Source organism: Balaenoptera physalus (genome assembly GCF_965194825.1).
Source record: "Balaenoptera physalus genome assembly, chromosome: 10".
NCBI classification, from domain to species: Eukaryota; Metazoa; Chordata; class Mammalia; order Artiodactyla; family Balaenopteridae; genus Balaenoptera; species Balaenoptera physalus.
The window spans coordinates 60,401,936-60,423,758 of record NC_138889.1 but is presented as its reverse complement, the minus strand read 5'-3'; the positions used below and the strand labels follow the sequence as shown (position 1 = coordinate 60,423,758).

Below are 21,823 nucleotides of genomic sequence, written 5' to 3'. Positions count from 1 at the left end.
TTAGTGGAAATGCTTTCAGTTTTTCACCATTGAGTATGATGCTTGCTGTGGGTTTGTCATATATGGCCTTTATTATGTTGAGGTAGGTTCCCTCTAGGCTCATTTTCTGGAGAGTTTTTATCATAAATGGGTGTTGAATTTTGTCAAAAGCTTTTCTGCATCTCTTGAGATGACCATATGGTTTTTATTCCTTAATTTCTTAATGTGGTGTATCACATTGATTGATTTGCATACATTGAAGAATCCTTGCATCACTGGGATAAATCCCACTTGATCATGGTGTATGGTCCTTTTAATGTGTTGTTGGATTCTGTTTGCAAGTATTTTGTTCAGGATTTTTGCATCTATGTTCATCAGTGATATTGGTCTATAATTTTCTTTTTTTGTGATATCTTTTTCTGGTTTTGGTATCAGGGTGATGGTGGCTTCATAGAATGAATTTGGGAGTGTTTCTCCCTCTGCAATTTTTTGGAGGAGTTTGAGAAAGATTGGTGTTAGCTCTTCTCTGAATGTTTGATAGAATTTGCCTGTGAAGCCATCTGGTCCTGGACTTTTGTTTGTTGAAAGATTTTTAATTACGGTTTCAATTTCATTACTTGTGATAGGTTTGTTTATATTTTCTAATTCTTCCTGGTTCAGTCTTGAAAATTGTACCTTTCCAAGAATTTGTCCATTTCTTCGTGGTTGCCCATTTTATTGGCATATAGCTGTTTGTAGTAGTCTCTTATAATCCTTTGTATTTCTGCAGTGTCAGTTGTGATTTCTCCTTTTTCACTTCTAATTTTATTGATTTGCGTCCTCTCCAATTTTTTCTTGATGAGTCTGGCTAAGGGTTTATCGATTTTGTTTATCTTTTCAAAGAACCAGCTTTTAGTCTTATTTATCTTTGCTATTGTTTTCTTTATTTCTATTTCATTTATTTCTGCTCTGATCTTTATGATTTCTTTCCTTCTACTGACTTTGGGTTTTCTTTGTTCTTCTTTCTCTAGTTGTTTTAAGTGTAGGGTTAGATTGTTTATTTGAGATTTTTCTTGTTTCTTGAGGTGAGATTGTATTGCTATAAACTTCCCTCTTAGAACTGCTTTTGCTGCATCCCATAGCTTTTGGGTCGTCATGTTTTCACTGTCATTTGTTTCTATGTATTTTTATAATTTCTTCGATTTCTTCAGTGATCTCTTGGTTATTTAGTATCACACTGTTTAGTCTCCATGTATTTGTGATTTTTACAGTTTTTTTCCTGTAATTGATTTCCAGTCTCATAGTGTTGTGGTCAGAAAAGATGCTTGATACGATTTCAATTTTCTTAAATTTTCCGAGGCTTGATTTGTGACCCAAGATGTGATCTATTCTGGAGAATGTTCCATGTGCACTTGAGAAGAAAGTGTATTCTGCCACTTTTGGGTGGAATGTTCTATAAATATCAATTAAATCTATCTGGTCTATTGTGTCATTTAAAGTTTGTGTTTCCTTATTTGTTTTCTGTTTGGATGATCTGTCCATTGATGTAAGTGGGGTGTTAAAATCCCCTATTATTATTGTGTTACTGTCGATTTCTCCTTTCATGGCTGTTAGCATTTGCCTTATGTATTGAGGTGCTCCTATGTTGGGTTCATAAACATTTATAATTGTTATATCTTCTTCTTGGATTGATCCTTTGATAGTTATGTAGTGTCCCTCCTTATCTCTTGTACCAGTCTTTATTTTAAAGTCTATTTTATCTGATATGAGTATTGCTACTCCAGCTTTCTTTTGATTTCCATTTTCATGGAATATCTTTTTCCATCCCTTCACTTTCAGTCTGTATGTGTCCCTAGGTCTCAAGTGGATCTCTTGTAGACAGCAATATATATGGGTCTTGTTTTTGTATCCATTCAGCCAGTCTGTGTCTTTTGGTTGGAGCATTTAATCCATTTATATTCAAGGTTATTATCGATATGTATGTTCCTATTACCATTTTCTTAATTGTTTGGGGTTTGTTTTTGTGGGTCTTTTTCTTCTCTTGTGTTTCCCACTTAGAGAAGTTTCTTTAGCATTTGTTGTAAAGATGGTTTGGTGATGCTGAATTTTCTTAGCTTTTGCTTGTCTGAAAAGCTTTTGCCTTCTCCATCTAATCTGAATGAGATCCTTGCTGGGTAGAGTAATCTTGGTTGTAGGTTTTTCTCTTTCATCACTTTAAGTATACCCTGCCACTCCCTTCTGGCCTGCAGAGTTTCCACTGAAAAATCAGCTGATAACCTTATGGGGATTCCTTTGTATGTTATTTTTTGTTTTTCCCTTGCTGCTTTTAATATTTTTTCTTTGAATTTAATTTTTGTTAGTTTGATTAATATGTGTCTTGGTGTGTTTTTCCTAGGGTTTATCCTGTATGGGACTCTCTGTGCTTCCTGGACTTGGGTGGCTATTTCCCTTCCCATGTTCGGGAAGTTTTCAACTATAATCTCTTCAAATATTTTCTCAGACCCTTTCTTTTTCTATTCTTCTTCTGGGACCCCTATAATTCAAATGTTGGTGCATTTAGAGTTGTCCCAGAGGTCTCTGAGATTGTTTTCAATTCTTTTCATTCTTTTTTTTTAATTCTGCTCCTTGGCAGTTATTTCCAACACTTTGTCTTCCAGCCCACTTATTCCTTCTTCTACCTCAGTTATTCTGTTATTGATTCATTCTAGTGTATTTTTCATTTCAGTTATTGTGTTGTTCATCTCTGTTTGTTTGTTCTTTATTTCTTCTAGATCTTTGTTAAACATTTCTTGTATTTTCTCAATCCATGCCTCCATTCTATTTCCAAGACTCTGGATCATCTTTACTATCATTACTCTGAATTCTTTTTCAGGTAGATTGCCTACTTCCTCTTCATTTATTCAGTCTTTTAGGTCTTTATCTTGCTCCTTCATGTATGACATATATTTTTGTTGTCCCTTTTTTTTATATTGAGTGGGATTGTGTTCCTGTCTTACACAAGGAAGACCTGAGTCTTCCAACACTGGGGTTTGTAGGCTATTGGATAGAGCTGGGTCTTGGTGCTGAGATGAGGAACTCCATGAGACCTCACTCCGATGAATATTCCCTGGGGACTGAGATTCTCTGTTAGTCCAGTGGTTCAGACTTGGAGCTGCCACTGCAGGAGCTTCGGCCCAACCCTGGACTTGTGAACCAAGATCCCACAAGCTGCCTGGGGCGGCAAAAAAAAAAAGTAAAAAATAAAATTAGACTAGGAAACTAACAGATACGTTAGGAAGAATATAAAAATAAAAATATAGATGAATCAACAACTGGAATGTACACCAGTACCACAATAGTAAAAAAGAGGAGGAGGGAAAAAAAGGGGGGGGAGGGGAGAAGGCCTTGGCTGTGGAGGGCAGGGCCTAAGCAAAGGCGAGGTTTGGGTGGTGGGTGGGGTCAATGCTCAGGATCCACTGGGCTGGAAAAGGCCCTGGGGGCTGTGGGGGGGTGGGGCTTAGGCTCAAGGAACAGAAGGGGCCCAGGCGTGTCCCCCACCCCTGGTCTCAGAGGGCAGGGGACCTCACTCGGGAGCCCAGCAAGCTTCCTGGGCTTGAGTGGGAGGGGCCCTCCCGCCTGCCTCTCCTGATCTCCCCGGCCTCAAGGGTGCCGATCCTGTCTGACCTCCAGTTCTCCTCCCCCCTCAGTCCCCCTACGTCCTACCCATTCACTTTGGGGTTCCTTCCATCTCCTTGGGCATCAGAGTCCCCCACCAGCAGCTGGCAGGTGCCCTAGTTGTGGGGGGGACACTAACTCCACGTCTTCCCACATCACCATCTTTACTCCGCCTCCCCCCACCCCACTTTTTAAGGCAAACTGCTCCACTAATTCTTGTGTCCCTGTCTAACCATGTGATTGAACTCCATCCAGCTTCTTCTGGCCACAGCTAATCCATCAGTCCAGAGGCGGGCATCTGACAAAATGGCAGCCAGCCCCTAGGCTGCTCAGGGACCTGTGACCTATGGCCTGACTTGAAGTTATTTGTTAAAATATTTTTATTGTGGTAAAATACACATAACATAAAATTTACCTTTTAAACCATTTTAAAATGTACAATAGAGTGACATTCAGTCCATTCACAATGTTGTGCAACCATCACCACTGTACATTTCCAGAACTTTTTCATCATCCCAACAGAACTCCATATGCGGAAAACAATAGCTCTCCCTTTCCCCTCCTCACCTGGTAACTTTTTTTTTTTTCTTTCCATTTCTATGATTTGACTCTGCCAAGTACCTCATATAAGCGGAATCACACAATATTTGTCCTTTTGTGTTTGGCTTATTTCACTTAGTATAATGTCTTCAAGGTTCATCCATGTTGTAGCATGAATCAGAATTTCATTCCTTTTTAAGGCTGAATTATATTCCACTACATGTATATGTTTATCTGTTCATCTGTCGATGGACATTGGGTTGTTTCCATCTTTTGGCTACTGTGAATAACGCTGCTATGAACATAGGTGAACAAATGTCTATTAGGACTCTGCTTTCAATTCTTTTGTATATATACCCAGAAGTGGAATTGATGGATCATTTGGTAATTCTATATTTAATTTTTTGAGGAACAACCATATTGTTTTCCACAGTGTCTGCACCATTTTTTCAGGGTTTTCAACTGCTCCACATCCTCACTAACAATTGTTATTTTCCAGTTTTTGATAATAGCCATCCTAATGGGTCGGAAGTGCTATCTCATTATGGTTTTGATTTGTCTGATGACTGGTAGTGTTGAGCATCTTTTCATGGGCTTATTTGCCATTTGTATATCTTCTTCAGATAAATGGCTATTCAGATCTTTTGTTCATTTTCTAAATTGGGTTTTTTTGTTGTTGCTGCTTTGAGTGGTAGGAGTTCTTTATATATTCTGGATAGTAATCCCTTAATTTGCAAATATTTTCCCCCATTGTGGGTTGTCTTTTTACTCTCTTGATAGTGTCATTTGATGCACAAAAGTTGAAACTACTTTTTTAAATTGGAAAATACAGAGAGACTGTGCCAATTAGCAGGTGAGGCTGTAGGTGAAAACATCCTTCAAGAGGAAATTTGGCATAAGAGAAGGGAATAAAGAGCTTGGGCTGGCTTCTAAGGCCAGGAAGAATACCTAGGGCTGTATTTTGAGAAAGAGTGCAGGTCTTGGACACAGCATACTACTAATAAGGGGAAACTTTTCTACTTAGCTCCCCATTGTCATGGATGGAAAAACTATGGTGTGGCTTAGAATTAAAAGAATTGTAATGTTTTTGTGCCCACACAGTTTTGATACGGAGCACTTCTTGCCTAAGCATACACTAGAAGAAGGGCATGCTCTACTTTTCGGACACTATGAAGGCCTAGACACCAGAGGTAGCTTTCCTGTATAACTGGTATTGACATATTGGTAGTGGCAGTGAATTTTCAGGCAACAAGGATTGAGATGGTAGCAGTTTCAGACTTTTTCCTTGAAGGGGGTTTCTAAGTTGCTACTCCAGCAAAAAGGGCAAAGCTGATTCATATCTGTGTGTCAGCAATCCTGGGGACATTTAGAAATATTAGAAGAAGAGATACAAGGGAAAGACTGAATTTCTTTCTAATCAAATACTTAAGTCTCTGAGAATCAAAATTGTTTGAATTAATGGAAATGTGACCACAATGGGTAGGAAGTACTCACAGTCTTGTGAAATTTGGGATTCACAGCTTAAAAATTGAATAGAAAACGCCAATCCATTTTGTGTGTGAATTAAGGAAAGAAAATCATTTTATAAATTTTTTAATAAATTAATTTATTTATTTGTTTATTTTTGGCTGCATTGGGTCTTGTTGCTGCACGTGGGCTTTCTCTAGTTGCAGCGAGCAGGGACTACACTTCATTGTGGTGCACAGGCTTCTCGTTGCGGTAGCTTCTCTTTGTTGCAGAGCACGGGCTCTAGGCGCGTGGGCTCAGTAGTTGTGGGTCGCGGGCTCTAGAGCTCAGGCTCAGTAGTTGTGTTGCACGGGCTTAGTTGCTCCACAGCACGTGGGATCTTCCCAGACCAGGGCTCAAACCCACGTCCCCTGCATTAGCAGGCTGATTCTTAACCACTGTGCCACCAGAGAAGTCCAATCATTATTTTATTATGATGGAAGAATACCTAGGACTATATTTTGAGAATTATTGTTCTAACTATTTGGCTATCTGAATTATCCACTTTCCTTCTATTGTTATTGGTGCTGGTGAGAAAATAAAGTTCACCTATGAATCAGATTTTCCCAGCTTTCTTTGTGTCCTGGGGACATGCCGTTTTTGTGATTGCTGCTTTGACATCCTTGTTCCTCAGCGTGTAGATGAGAGGGCTGAGGACAGGTGCGAGAATAGCATGCACCATGTTACCCATGATGTGGAAGTCGAGAGTAGGTCAGCCCTGTAGGCCACGTAGGCTATGGCAATGGATGAGTAGTAGGTGCCAACCAGGAGGTGGGAGCTGCAGGTGGAGAAGGCTTTCGAGCATCCTTTCCGGGAGCTGATGCAAAACACTGAGGTCAGGATGTAGGCATAGCAGAGAAGCACCAGGAAAAGGGGAAGAAAGGACACCACCATGGTGATGCAGAAGCCCATGAAGGTCTTGGGTGTGGTGTCAGAGCAGGAGGCCTGGACCGCAGCCAAGTGGTCACAGAAGCAGTGGTAGATGTGAGCAGTGTTGTCAAAAACCATGTGTAACGTCTGCACCACTGCTGGGATGGGCAGAAGGAGGGCAGTGAGCCAGGCACTGGCTGCCAGTGCAGCATTGGTCTGTGGGGTCATGAGGACAGGGTAGTGCAGTGGGCAGCAGATAGCCATTTAACGGTCACAGGCCATGACCACCAGGATGAAGGCTTCAGAGCAGGAGAAGCTGTGGAAAAGGTACATCTGCAGGAAGCAGGCAGGGAAGCTGAGACTGTGGTCCCCAAGCAAGAATAGGGACAGCATCCTGGGGATGGTGGTTGTGGTGAAAAGTATGTCCGGGGCTGAGAGGTTGATCAGGAACAAGTACATGGGCTGTGCAGGCTGGGCTCTGCCACCACAGACACCAGGATCAGGGCATTTTCCAGCAGGATGAGCAGGTAGAGGAGGAGAACAATGAAGAAGATAGGAAGGAAGAGGTATTTGGGCAGAGAAGGGATGCCCATAAGGTAGACATGGTCGATGAGTCCTCTGATCCATTACAGGCTCTAGTCGCCATGATGGGTTAAGCTGGATGCCCAGGAAGTGGGCAGTGGGAACATCTGGAAACCAGAACCATCAGTGATTCTAGAATGCAGATTACATAGTGATCACTGTATAATGTAACCACATTTAGTTACAACCAACTCTAGAAGAGAGATGATGGGCTCTGCCTTCATCCTCTCCCAGAATTCCGTTTTCCTTTTTTAAATTAAGTATGGAAAAAGTACCTACAATATACAAAACCATGTGTTATATGCCAGATATTTAACAAGTTGAACAAAACAAAGAAGGTCTCTAACTTCATGGAGCTGAAATTTTAGTGGTAGAGAAAGACATTAAGCAAAGACTCACATCATTATCTAATTTCAGTTCTGTTAAGTGTTATGGAAGACCTTCTGCTGGCTCTTCCATATGGTCCTTTGGGGAATATCAGGTCTCTTAAACCAGGCCCCTAAGCTCCATTCTTTTTTGGCATTTGCTTTAAGTTTTTAAAAAGTGACATCTTTGTCACCACATTGCTAGGGAGGGCTGATTTCTCTAAGGTTTACAGCAACATGCTGTCTTCCTATCGTAATTACTAACCAGGGAATGGCTCCTTCTCCCTTGTTTGCTTGGTGCAGTGGTTCTGCTTGTCAGTGTCTAAGTTGAGTACTCCCTAACCTGTCTCTGGGTGTGCGGCTGTTTGTCATGTTACAGTGAAGACAGTGACATTGAAAATGCTCTTGGAGAGAAGAGTCATGCCTGATTGGAGTCAGAACTGATCATGGATTCTCCCACAATGGGGCAGCAGCAGAGAATCCAAGACAGTATCTATGTTACTCAGCTGAACTTGCCTCCCTACAGGCTGCTGCGGCTCAGTAGATGGTCCTGTTTTGCTTGCCCACTACCCAGCAGGTTTCCCTAGTCCCTGGTCATTGCTTGAGAAGCATTTCGGATGGAAAGGAACTGGAGATTTGCTTGTAATAGCTACTCCAAGGCAAAAGAACCCCTCCCAGAGGAATCAGGAGTAGTGTTTTCAACCCACAGATCTGGGTGTTTGAAGTGAGAGAAATACTGATTCACCCTCTACTTTGTACTTGTCCCTTGGACTAAGCAACCCCCCAGGCAAGTCCATGTTGATGTTGATGATTCCATCGAGCAGTGTCCCCACGCTTTTCCTACAGTCACCTCTAACTTCTCTCTCTTCTCAAAACGCCTCTTATGCATAAAACCACCAATGTAAAAGCTGGAAAAAACTTTTTTATTTTCAAATCTAACCAATTTTCCTCCTGAAGGCCAGAGACTGAGCACAGAAAGGGCAGGAGCTTTCCCAGGTGCCACTGGCACTGGATGCAGAGCCATCACCAGAACTCAGGTCTTTGACTCCCAGCACAGGACTCTTTCTTCTATGCCATGTTTCCTGGAGAATCCAGAAGTTCAGCTTTCCAGGGGAGAAAATATCAAGACCAAGGTTTTCTGCTTTTCCACTGATAACATCAGACAAATTTATATTTCAGGTTTTTATCTGAGTCACTATATGGTAAGTACTAAGAACTGGCGTCTGGCAATGCAAATCTTCCTTTGAAATAATGTTCCAGAAGTCAGAACCCAGGACCTAGCAAAAGAGTGAACCTGCTCTGCACTGCCCTGGACAGTTTTGTTCTCAGACACGCAGTCATGGCTGCCAGTCCCAGGTGAGGCAGAGCCGGGGATTTAAGGGGCAGAAAAGCAGAGTGGTGAAGCCAGAGGGGCCCTAAGAGGCCATCAACCTTGCTACCCACTCCCGCCTCTTCTGTCCCACTGCTTTGCAGACGGAGGTAGGGACGCTGAGACTGCGGTGGAGGGGTGGCACATGGCCTTTCATTGCCAGGTGGTAGTAGACCATCCAACAGGCATACTGGGCCACCAGCCAATCAGGGGAACCAAAAGTACTTTATGAAAGAATCTAATATTTGATCTTTCAAAGCATCATTCAACTAGCCCATCATAGGAAATATCCAAATTTGGTTGGACTTTCTTACACTTATTTTACAGGTTAAGGCTCTTGTTTTGCTTTGGATTACACACTACATCTGAGTGAGGCAGTCCTGTGCTTAGGGCCTAATGGGTGCTGTTTCCCAGGGCACAGAACTTGCCCCAGCAGGTCCTCCCTGTTGGGATTGTTTATGAGACATTTACAGTGCAGGTGGGGACAGGCAAGGACAGAAAAACCAATCACTGAGTGTCCAACCTGATGCCGCATTTCATGTACATCATCTCTTCCCAGCATCCAACCCTGCCAGGGAAGGGTTATGCCCTTCAACACATGAGAAACTGAGGGTTGGAAAAGGACAGGCCCTTGTTCAAGGCCACAGCTGGTGAGGGGTGATAGCAGAGGTGGTTAGGAGCCAGCCTGCTCTAAAGGAACCCTGTGTGGCAACCAAGAGTCCTGGCTCCTGGGCCAGCTCTGCCACTTGCTTGCTGTGACTTTGGGCCCCTGAGCCTTGGTTTCCTCCTCTGTGTAGTGAGGGGTTTAGAGGAAAAGTTCTCTGAGGGGTTTCCAGTCCGATGAACTCTTTTCTGAGTGTCCCCTCTGTGTCTGGCAGAGCACATGTCACATGGTCCATGCCCCAAAAGGAGAGGGCGAGCGCTCTCCCACTTAGTGAGCACCTGCTGCCAGCCAGGGGCTTCACCTTCATCATGTCCCGTGGGCCTTAGTGGTCCTGTGTGTGCACTTGTGAGTCAGAAAGGACTGGATTCCAATTGCAGCTCCTACCTGCAGTTGTGTGACCTTGGGCAAGTCACTTTCCCATCTCTGAACTCGTTTCCCTCATCTGTGACCTCCTGGGGTTCTTGTGAGTCCTTGCGGAGAAAATGCTTAGACAACACTACACAAGAGCCTGGAACAGGTAAGCGCTCAAAGTGTGCTAGTGTTTCCAGTGGTTACTGCTGTCATCAGCCTTGCTTTCCTGTGGGAGGAAATGATTTGATGAGGATATGGTTTGAATCCCACCTGTGAGTAAACCCCCTTGCCTGGACCTGCCAGGATATGTGGTCCAAGGTCCCACAGCCCACATACACACAGCCGACCTGGATTCTGGGCACCTGCCTCTTATGCACACCCAATCAGTCCTCCTGACCCCTGGTCCGAGTTTATAGGCCCTGGCTTCTCTGCCCCTGTCTCCCTGCCCCAGTTTTCTCTACCTATCTCTGGGCACTCCATCCCTAGTCCTGCCCACCTGTGAAGCCTGGTCCACACTGGTGTTTCCTGTGGTATCTCCACCCAAAGACTTGTTAGAGGCTGAGCCATGACCTATTAAACCCTCAGCTCCTGCCTTTTAGGCAGGCCTCCTGGGGTAATTTTCCTCAAGATGGTGCTCCCTTGAGGACCCACCATCCCTCAGGGATCAACTCCCTGGCATCTCCTAAAGCATATATGAGGAGTGAGGGTAGGATTTGTCCCTAGGCTTTGCTGATAATGAGAAGAGCATTACTAACAGTTCTCAGGGGCCTAGAACTTTATGCCAGTGGTGTAGCCTTCATTCTCATTATGAGGCTGACTGAGATCCATGGATGGATCATCTTGTCTACCTGATTTTGCCCACTCTTGCTGATTTTGGAGAGCTTTTTTACCATGGGTACCCTTTGGTAAATTGTCACATGGGACACAAATATCTTCACAATTCGGGCCATTCTGAGAAGCCTATCACCTTAACTCTTCTCCAGACCTTCTCTTCATCAATCCTCTTATCTCGTCCTAAGTTCCTTTATATCCTAGCAAAGACTTTAATCATTGTTTATAAACTTGTATAGAGGGCTTTCCTGGTGGCACAGTGGTTAAGAATCCGCCTGCCAATGCAGGGAACACGGGTTCGAGCCCTGGTCCGGGAAGATCCCACATGCCGTGGAGCAACTAAACCTGTGCGCCACAACTATTGAGCCCTCGCACCACAACTAGAGAGAAGCCCACGCACCGCAATGAAGAAAAAAAGATCCTGCATGCCGCAACTAAGACCCAACGCAGCCAAAAATACCCAAATAAATAAATATTAAAAAAATTAGATGCCACAGTGTTGTGTTTATTTTTTTAAAAAAGCCCACAATATTAACAGACTAACAGAAGAATGTACTTAAATATAAATCTAACAAAATATGTGCATGATCCATAGGCTAGAAACTACAAAACACTGATGAATAAAATCAAAGAAGATCTAAATAAATGAAGAGATATCCATGTTGATGAATTGGAAGACTTAATATTGTTAAAATGTCGAATGTCCCAAATTTGATATGTAGATTCAACACAATTCCAGTCAAAACCCAGCAAATTGGTTCCAAAATTTATATCAAAAAAACAAAGGAGCTAGAATAGCCAAAACAATTCTAAAAGAGAATAACAAAGTTGGAGGATTCACACTACCTAATTTCAACACTAAGTATAAAATTATAGTAATCAAGACAGTGTGGTATTGGTGAAAGGATAGACATATATACCAATGGAACAGAATAGAGAGCCCAGAAATAGACACAACTATAGTCAATTGATATTTGACAAAAATGCAAAGGCAATTTAATAGATAAAGAAAAGGCTTTATAAAAACGGTGCTGGGGGCTTCCCCGGTGGCACAGTGGTTGAGAATCTGCCTGCCAATGCAGAGGACAAGGGTTCGAGCCCTGGTCTGGGAAGATCCCACATGCCGCGGAGCAATTAGGCCCGGGAGCCACAATTACTGAGCGTGCGCGTCTGGAGCCTGTGCTCCGCAACAAGAGAAGCCGCAATAGTGAGAGGCCCGCGCACCGCGATGAAGAGTGGCCCCCACTTGCCACAACTAGAGAAAGCCCTCGCACAGAAATGAAGACCCAACACAGCCAAAAATAACTAAATAAATTAATTAATTAAAATACTTAAAAAAAAAAAAACAACGGTGCTGGAACAACTGGATGTCTATATACAAAATTAAATTAAATTAAGTTAAATAAAAAATCTCAACCTAACTGTCACACCTTACCCCCAAATTAACTCAAAACTGTTCATAGACTGAAATGGAAAATATAAAATTATAAAACTTCTAGAGGAAAACTTTAGAGACTTCTTGTTTTCCAAAGGGCAAAATCTGCATGATCTTTGGCAATGAGTATTTAGATATGATATCAAACAGTGTAATCCATAAAGGAAAAGTTGATAAATCGGATTTTATCAAAATTAAAAACTTTTGCTCTGCAAAAAACACCATTAACAGAATGCAAAGACCAGCCACCAACTAGGAGAAACTATTTTCATATCATATAACTGATAAGGGTCTTGTATCTAGAATATATAAAGAACTCTTAAAATTCAGCAGCAGGAAAACAAACAATCTAGTTAAAAATGGGCAAATAATCTGAACAGACCTCACCAAAGAAGATATACAGATAGAAAATGAGTGTATGAAAGATGCTCAGCATCATTAGTCATAGGGAAATGTAATTAAATTACAACCACAATGAGATACCACTACATACCTATTAGAGTGGTGAAAATTAAAAACAGACAATACTAAATGCTGACAAGGAAGCAGAACAACAGGGACTCTCATTCATAGCTGGTGAGAATGCAAAATGGTACAGACACTTTGGTAAACAGTTTATTCGTTTCTTTTTTCATGAGATATCTTAGTTCCCTGACAGGGGATCAAACCCATGCCCCCTGCAGTGGAAGCGCAGAGTCTTAACCACTGGACCATCAGGGAAGTCCCTATCCATTTCTTATTAAGCTATCAATACACCCAACAAAACGAGTCCTAGGTTAATAAATTATATTGATGCCATTTGTCCATCGATATGATATGGCAAGCAGGGTGTATTACCTCAATCAAACCAAAATTCATAACCTCAATCCATTAATGATAAAATGTCAGACATTCCAAATTGAGGAATATTCTTCAAAATACCTATTGCTCTTTTAAAAAATTAGTAAACCTTATTTTTTAGAGCAGTTTTAGATTCACAGTAAAATTGAGTGGGAATTTTCATGTATTCCCTGTCCATCCTGCCTTCTCTCCCCTACCCAACTTCCCCCACTATGACATCCTGCACTCCAGTGGTACATTTGTTATAATCCATGAACCTATATAACACATTATCACTCAAAGTCCATAGTTTACATTAGGGTTCACTCTTGGTGTTGTACATTCTCTGGGTTTAGACAAATATATAATAATATGTATCTACTATTATAGTATCATAAAGAATAGTTCAGTGCCCTAAAAATCCTCCGTGCTCTGCCAATTCATCCCTCCCCTGCCCTAACCCCTGACAACCACTATCTGTACTGCCTCCATTGTTTTGCTTTTTTCATAATGTCATACAACTGGAATCATATGGTATGTAGCCTTTTCAGATTGGTTTTTTTTTCACTTAATAATCTGCATTTAAATTTACTATTACTCTTCAAAACTATCAAGGTCATAAAAGACAAGGAAAGACCAAGAAACTGTCAGTCAAGGAGAAGTGATAATTACATGCAAAGTGGTATCCTGAATTAGATCCTAGAATGGAAGAAGGACATTAGTGGAAAACTTGGAGAAAGTTGAATAAAGTTTTCAGTTTAGGTATTTACCAATGTTAGTTTCTTAGTTTTGATAAATATACCATGGTTATGTAAGATGTTAAAATTAGAGGAAGCTGGATGAAAGGTAAACGGAAACTCTGTGCTATCTTTGTAACTCAAAGTTACAAATATTTCAAAATGAAATATTCTAAATGGCTATAGAACTATTTAATTTAAATTAATCTATTTTAAGTAAAACTATAATATTTTTAAAAGACTTCTCAGTATAGTTTAAGCTGTTGTTATGATTTTTCTTGTTTTTATGTTATATCCCTCTTAGGATGTGTAGTCAAAGCACTGTTTTAATGTCTCTCACAATAATTTTCTTCATGATCATGCCATTAATTTGATAGACATCCAGGGTCAAGTGTTTCTGTTTATTTTAAATAGGGAGGAATTGTATTTTTTTCTTTTTGAATTCTTTTAATTATGTAAAAATTGTACATACATCTGAAGTCAGATTGTACATTTAAGTTTGTCTTGCTTCCATTCCTGTCCCCTCCACCCTGTTCCCTCCCTCTCCTTGTAGGTAACCATCTTTATTAATTCAGAGGTTTAATCCTTCTAGATTTTTCTGAAATTTTAGACAAATTATCTTCTTTCTTACACAAAAAGACTGTTCTGTAGCTTGCTTTTCTCACTTAGCATATCCTAGATGACACCAAATCAGTATATAGAGAGCTTTATCACTTCCTTTTTATAGCTGCATGGTACTTTTTTATAGTTCTTTCAGCCAGTCCCCTATTGATGAATGAGTAGCCTAACGAATTATTGCCAGTGTATCTTTGAGATAGATTCCTAGAAATGAAATTGCTGAGTCAAAGGGTAAATGCGTATATACCTTTGGTGGGTATTGCAGTAGTGCTCTATCAACTTGCATCCTCACAAGCAATTTATGAGTTCTGATTGTCTACATGCATATTGCCCAACTATTGTATTTTTGCTAATCAAATTATGTGAAAAATGGCATTTCAGTATAGTATAGTTTTAATTTATATTCTTTTTATACAGTATTTTAAGACAATAGACTGAATACATTTTCATTGTTTAAAGACACTGTATTTTTTTGGTAGTCTGTCTTTTCATATATTTTGCCTATATTGGACTGTTAGTCATTTTCTTCTAAAAATTTAGGAACTCGTTATCTATTTTGGATATTTGCCCTTTCCCCATGATGTAAGTCTTTTGTTTTTTGACTTTGCTTATAAAGATTTTTTGCCATGCAGTGTTTTTTTTAAGAAAAGGCTTCTTGAATTATGAAGTAATGAAATTCTTGTACCACAACTCAAAATATCATACAAAGATTAACATTATTCCATTGCACCAGGGGGAAAGCCCTGGACCAAAACATGACAACCACTGTTAAAGCTGACTACTCAACTGAATTTTCTTTTACCATTCTATATTCATTAATTTATTTATTCAAGAATATTTATTGAGTTCCTAATCTGTGCTGAGCACTGTTATTTGGTATCCTGAGAGCAGAATTAGCCACATCTAAAGGTCAAGGGCTCCTATCCCAGACTGGCTCTTGAGACATGTGATTTTGGTAATGGCTGCTTTGACATCCTTGTTTCTTAGAGTGTAAATGAGGGGATTGAGGATTGGTGTGAGAATAGCATACGCTACATTGCCCATGATGTGGAAGTTGAGGGGCAGGTCAGCTCTATAGGCCACGTAGGCTATGGCAATGGGTGAGTAGTAGGTGCCAACCATTAGGAGGTGAGAGCCGCAGGTGGAATAGGCTTTTGAGCATCCCTCTTGGGAGCTGATGTGAAACACTGAGGCCAGGATGTGGGCACAGGAGAGAAGCACCAGGAGAAGGGGCAGGAAGGATACCACCATGGCAATGCAGAAACCCATAAGGGTCTGGGCACGGTGTCAGGGCAGGAGGCCTGAACTATAGCCAGATGATCACAGAGCAGTGGTAGATGTGAGCAGTGTTGTCATATGCCATCTGGGAGGTCTTCACTACTGCTGGGATGGGCAGAAGGAGGGCAGTGAGCCAGGCACTGGCTGCCAGTGCAGCATTGGTCTGTGGGGTCATGAGGACAGGGTAGTGCAGTGGGTGGCAGATAGCCACATAGCGGTCACAGGCCATGACCACCAGGATGAAGGCTTCAGAGCATGTCAAGCTTTGGAAGAGGTACATCTGCAATAAGCAGGAAGTAAAGCTGAGGAAGTGGTCCCCAAACAAGAATAGGGACAGCATCTTGGGGACAGTGGTTGTGGTGAAGAGGATGTCCAGGGCTGAGAAGTTGATCAGGAAGAAGTACATGGGTTTGTGGAGGCTGGGCTCTGCCACCACAGACACCAGGATCAGGGCGTTACCCATGAGGATGAGAAGATAGAAGAGGAGAAAAATAAAAATCACAGGGAGGAAGAGGGATTCTGGCAGAGAGGGGATGTCCACCAGGTAGAAGACTGGTGAGCCACCCACTGATCCATTACAGGTTGTGGCCTCCATAATGAGACAGCTGGATTTCTGGGGGATGGGCAGCTGGAACGTCTGGACACCGGAATATCTGGAAACCATAGAAGCAAAGGATTCTGGGATGAGAATTTTATAATATTTACTCTCTAGTCAAAATATAAACATGATATTTACAGCCAGCACTTGCAGACTCGTGGTAGGCTATGGTATTGACTTCTACCATGTGAACCCAAAACTTCTACCTCCTTTCTTTTGTCAAACATTAATTATTAATAACTAATAACCTACCAAATGAAAGACATGATGCTATGTTCAGTTGATACAGTGATGAAAATGAAGGAGACAGGCAAAGTCCCTATCTTCTTAGAGTTTACATTTTACTAGAAAAATCAGACCTAAACAGTTGATTGTTGAATTATGATTGTGAAAAATTCTCTGGAAAGATTTCTGCTAGTCTTCGTCTTAGATTTCATTGTCTGGTTTGGGATGTCAGAGCTCTTAAATCAAGTCTTTAAACTCATGCCTCTACTTTTGCACTCATTCAAAGTTCCACCATGTTGCTTTGGGAGGGCTGCTTTCTCCAAGGTTCTTTGCAACATGTTATTGCTCACATAGTTATTAAGCTTATTTTTCTCTCGTATGCCTTTTTTTGAGGGGCGTGCAGCTCCACGCAGCTTGTGGGATCTTAGTTCCCCGACCAGGGATCGAACCCAGGCCCTTGGCAGTGAGAGCAGAGTCCTAACCACTGGACCGCCAGGGAATTCCCTCTTGTATGCCTTGAGTAGTGGTTCTTCCTGACTCCTTTTAAGCTAGGTGTCTGGACTTCCGTTCCTGTGTAGGACATAATAGGTCACAGCAGCCCAACACTTCCACTGCAACAATTAGGCAAAACTGGATAAATACACAAATCACATTTTTTAGTGAATTGGAGAAACATGGGTGCAAGAAGGATCTGAAGAATTGGAACTCCAGGGAGTACTCCAAAGTGAACTCATAATCACAAACTGTTTTCTTCTCTGGGAATATGATTCTGAGATTATTCCCTCCCTGATTTTACTTCTAATAAAACATCTTTCATGCCATTGAATTGTAAAAATGCCAAACCTAGAAATGTCCAGCCAGTTTTTTTTCTTTGTAGACAAAAGGGGCAAGGGCTTGCCCAAGCTTAAGTTTTCATGTGGGGAGAAATTGGGGCAAAGATTTTCTCTTTCCTCCTCCATTTCTAAAATGATATTGAAAGCAACAATCATAAAGTTCAATTTGTTCTTTGGTCTCTTAAGCCTGGAGGGTGGGCTGATTCCCCATTAGGGAGTGAAGGCTGGTAAAATGTCTTTCTAAAAGACACCCAGAACAGGCCACTCCACTATGAATGAAGGCTTCTTTGAAAGAAAAAGAAAAGTGTTTCAGAGGTTAGCCCCCATTGTCCAGACAGGAAAGCAAAACTCCTGCGCCTCAACTTAAAAGAGTAAACCCTCAGCTGACCAAATCCAATCTGCCAAAGCCAGTCACCAGGTTTCTCTCATACCCAAGTTGATGCAAACTACATTTATTTTCCTGCATGTTGTTAGAGCTCAGAGAAGTCAATTTTGCATTGAATGTCACTGAGTTAAGCTGAGTTGGGGTTTGAGTGGCAGCAATTCAGAGCCATCAATTCCAATTGTACCTCTTCTCCTCCCTCCACTGGTCCATTTCTATTAAGTGGGGGAGACAGATGCTGAGTCTGAAGTCTGGAAACAGTGTCTTCCCAAGGTCTACCAACAAGTTCATAGCAGAGCTGGGTCTTAAACCCAGTGTCCTGGCTCCCATCAGTGTTCATAAGGATTTTTCATGAGAGATGATTCCTTAGCCTGCCATTCAAAGCTTATCTTCTTATAGCCTTATTTCTCCTTACTCTAGTCAATGGCAACTTCTTGCTCTTGCCTTGTTCTTCTTCCAAACTATGCTCCAATGTTCCCTCCTCCAAGAAGTCTTTGCTGATCTTGGCTGGCTTGGAGGCCTCTTCTCTGGGCTCTCACAGTTCCTGTGCTTTTCTTTGTCATCAAAATGATCACATTGGGTTGTCTGTCTATTTATGTGTCTGTGGCTCTATCAGACTAGGAGCACTTGCAGGGCTGTAATGGGGCCTGGTTTTTTCTATTTAATGATGCATCACCACCCTTCTCAGGAGCTTGGGGCCCCAGAGACAGGGACCAGAATGCAGCTTTCCCTACTGGCTTTGTTTTGCTACTGAACCATAAAATTGGAATGAAGGGGTCATCAGCAATGAAAAGTTCTACTCTAACCCTTTTTTTTATACAGATGGGGAATACAAAAAGGGAGGCTCGGAAGGAGGCTGTGACTTGCCCAAGGTCACACAGTAAGTGGGTGACAGGACCAGAACTAGACTATCAGCAGGGCTGAATTATCACCTTGAGCCCAGGATAACTCAGCAGTGAACCCAGGCTGTCCCACCTTCTTGAGGCCACAAGACAGACCAACCAGTTGAGGTTTATTTGCTTACCACAAGGCACTGAAGCACTCCTTTCCCTAAATTTCTATTTGACAGAGTGGGCCTGTGCAACAGACAAACCAAGCATGCACTTAGGACGCCAGACACATGGGAGCACCAAAAAATGTTTTTGAAAGAATTTAGTGTTTGATATTTTAAAAAAGCATTGGTGCAGCATCATGGTAAAAATCAGAAATTTTCTGGACTTCTTTACATTTATTTTGTGGTTTAGATTAAATGACTTTATTTTGAATACATATTACAGGGGGTGTTTTCAGTGCTTAAGAATACTAAACATTGTTAGAAGACCATTTCCTTGGTCTGGATTATCTACGAGCCAGTTACAGGGCTGGTGGGGGACAGAGAAGGACAGAAAAACCAATCAGTGAATGTCCAACGTGACACTGTACATTTCTCCTCCCATCACCAAACCCTTTCAGGCAGTGGTTATGTCCCTTCAACAAATGAGAAACTGAGGGTCGGAGAAGAACAGATACTTGTTCAAGGCTGGTGAGGGGTGAGAGCAGAGGTTGTTCTGGAGCCAGCCTGCTGCAAAGGACTGAGCCCTGCCTGGCAAACAAGAGTCCTGGCTCCTGGGCCAGCTCTGCCACTCTCTTGCTGTGACTTTGGGCCTCTAAGCCTCATTTTTCCCATCTGCAAAATGAGGGCTCTGGAAGAGATGATCTCCTCCAACTCAGTACACATTTTTGAGTGTCCCCTCTCTCTATTTGGCTCCGTGAGGTGTTGGAGATGGACGCCTCACGGCCCAAGCCTCTAAGAAGGGAGAGTGAGGGTCTCCCATTGATTAAGCTTCTGTTGCACGCTTGATTCCTTATAGTCATTGTGTCATTACACGTCACTACAGCTCACAAATCCATGCCATTCTCTCATATTTCCCCTACCCTGTGCTGTTCCCATAGAAAAAAGGAGCAGGATATGTCTGACTTACAGAGTTTGGGTTCATTACCTGGAGTTAGAAAGACCTGGGTTTCCATTCTGGCTCCACCACCTTCCACCTTCCCTCTCTGAACTGCAGTTCCCTCATCTGTAACTCATAGTGTTGACAGACGCCTCGTTAAATATCCCCATTTCTTTTACTGTCATCGGCCTCGCCTCCTTGTGGGAAACTCTCTTACAAGATCATCAGCCTCTTGTTTGTGACTGCACCTCCCTGTCTGTCCTGCCAGGGTGGCTCACCTGGAGTCACACAGTCCGACAGTGTGTGCACATGGGGACCCAGACACTCTCACAGCAGGTGTGTACTCCTGGGCTGCTCAGCATGGGCCTGCACGCCCCCGGCCTCCCTGAGCCTGTCTGCCTGCCCCAGCCTTTCCTCGCTTCTAGACACTCCCTCCCCATCTCTGCTCACCTGCCAAGTCCAATCTACCTTGATGTCTTCTGAGGAGTCACCACACTTGGCCCCGGGGGAAAGAGCCAGGTTGGGGCTGAGCCACGGCCCATTAAACCCCAGAGCCAGGGCCTGCTGGGGCGCTCTCCCTGAAGTTGGCTCCCCTATGGGACCCCCTACCCGCCAGCTGGGAACAACTTCCTAGGGTAGAGCGGGGGACTTGGCCCTGGGTTTTGCAGATAATGAAAATAGCATCGTTAACCAACTTCATGGGTCCTAGAATGTTATTACTAATGGAGCAGTTTGATTCCTGTTTTCCTATCTGGTGTCATAACAGCCAAGAGGATTATTCCTACTATATGACATTTGAGGAAACCGGGATCTGGAGAAGTAAACTGACTTGACCTAGGTCACATGAGTAGCTGGTGGCAGAGCTGGGATTTGGACCCAAGGCTCCAAATCTGGTTCAGCAATTCAGCAGCATAGCACATCATCTAATGGCTGAGACCTGAGTTCTTTCTAGTTATGTCACCTTGGACAAATCCCTTAACCTCACTGAGCCTTCCTTTCTTTATCTGTAAAAAGAGTATAACGGGCTACCGGGAAGATTTCATGCTTAGCCCAGTGCCTAGCAAATGGTAAACATTCAATTAAGTGAGAGCTACTATTTTCATAAACCCAAATAGGAAATCCTGTAGCATGACAGGAATATATCAATAACTAGTGCTGTTATATGTGAGATGGAGGTCTGTGCCCCAACCCTAGGCAGTGCCAAAGCCTGTTCCTGCCTCAGGCTTTCTGATTCTCTCCTTTAGCTCCATAGCTCTCTATTTCTGACTCTGTCATTCTTTCACTAATATGTATAAAATATAAAAAAGTTTTAAAAATTTCCAAGTAATAAATAGATGCCATTGTAAAGTATTTTATTGAGTAAAAAGTGGAAGTTTTCTTCACACCAGCCTTTCCCCATACTTCCCCTTCCCTCCTCAGAGGTAATCACTATGAGTAATTTGGTGTGTCCTTTCCAGACCTTTTCTAAACATTTGCGTGCGTGTAGTTTTGCTTTGTTTTGCTTTTAGCATAAGTTAAATCATTTTGTACTTTTTGTGTCACTTATATTCTAACTTAGTAAGTCTTGGAATCTTTCTATGTCTGATCTACTTCATTCCTTTATCTGATATTTGGTATTTGATAGTGTGGATATTACATAGTTTAATAATTTCCCTGACATTTGAGTTGTATCCAATTATTGATATCATGAACAATATTATAATTAACATCCTCTTAACATGCATTTGGGGGGCACATACACCCCAATATTTCTCTGAGATAGATCCTTAGGAGTAGGAATTCTGGGGCAAGCAGTAAGTAGATTTTAAAATCTGCATGTGTGCATGTACAGGAATGGTCCCAGCTTCAAACTCAGAGGCTCTGAGAACACTGAGCCACAGCAATGACTAAGGTGACATTGTTACACCAGTCCCTGATGCTGCTGCTGCCCAGAACCAGGAGAAAACCATGCCTGAGCCATTCATTTCGGTCCACAGAAGAGACTTCCAGAATAGATCTCTACTGACTGTAGATTTACAACTGCAGGATGCCAGATTACTAGGCCATTGGCAGTTCAGTACAAAACTTCATGGAAACCAAAAACTAGTACAGCAGAGGCTGCAGCCTCTCCTGATCTAACCAACTTCAAGATGGAGCTGAAGGTGGTTTGGGAAGTTTCTTTGAATAACAAGCAAGAACTATATGTGCCATCTCCTCCTCTCCAAATCCATCTGATTGAAGAGAGAAATTTGGGTTGGGGATAAATTTGTGTATGTGGATCTTTGCTTCCGGATCATA

General features: G+C 42.2%; 1 protein-coding gene and 1 pseudogene across 2 annotated transcripts; both read right to left on the bottom strand.

Moving 5' to 3' along the window:
• Positions 1-250: 250 nt before the first annotated feature.
• LOC309667475 (olfactory receptor 2AT4-like) lies at positions 251-7,174 on the bottom strand (annotated as a pseudogene). The gene has a single exon. The product of its transcript is annotated as an olfactory receptor 2AT4-like (transcript).
• Positions 7,175-15,194: 8,020 nt separating this feature from the next.
• LOC309667474 (olfactory receptor 2AT4-like) lies at positions 15,195-21,184 on the bottom strand. The gene is given in 3 exon segments (XM_082475931.1): positions 15,195-15,576; positions 15,579-15,626; positions 15,629-21,184. Coding segments are annotated over 3 exon segments (1,035 nt in total). The 5' UTR covers positions 16,242-21,184; the 3' UTR covers positions 15,195-15,202.
• Between the last annotated feature and the right edge of the window lie 639 nt (positions 21,185-21,823).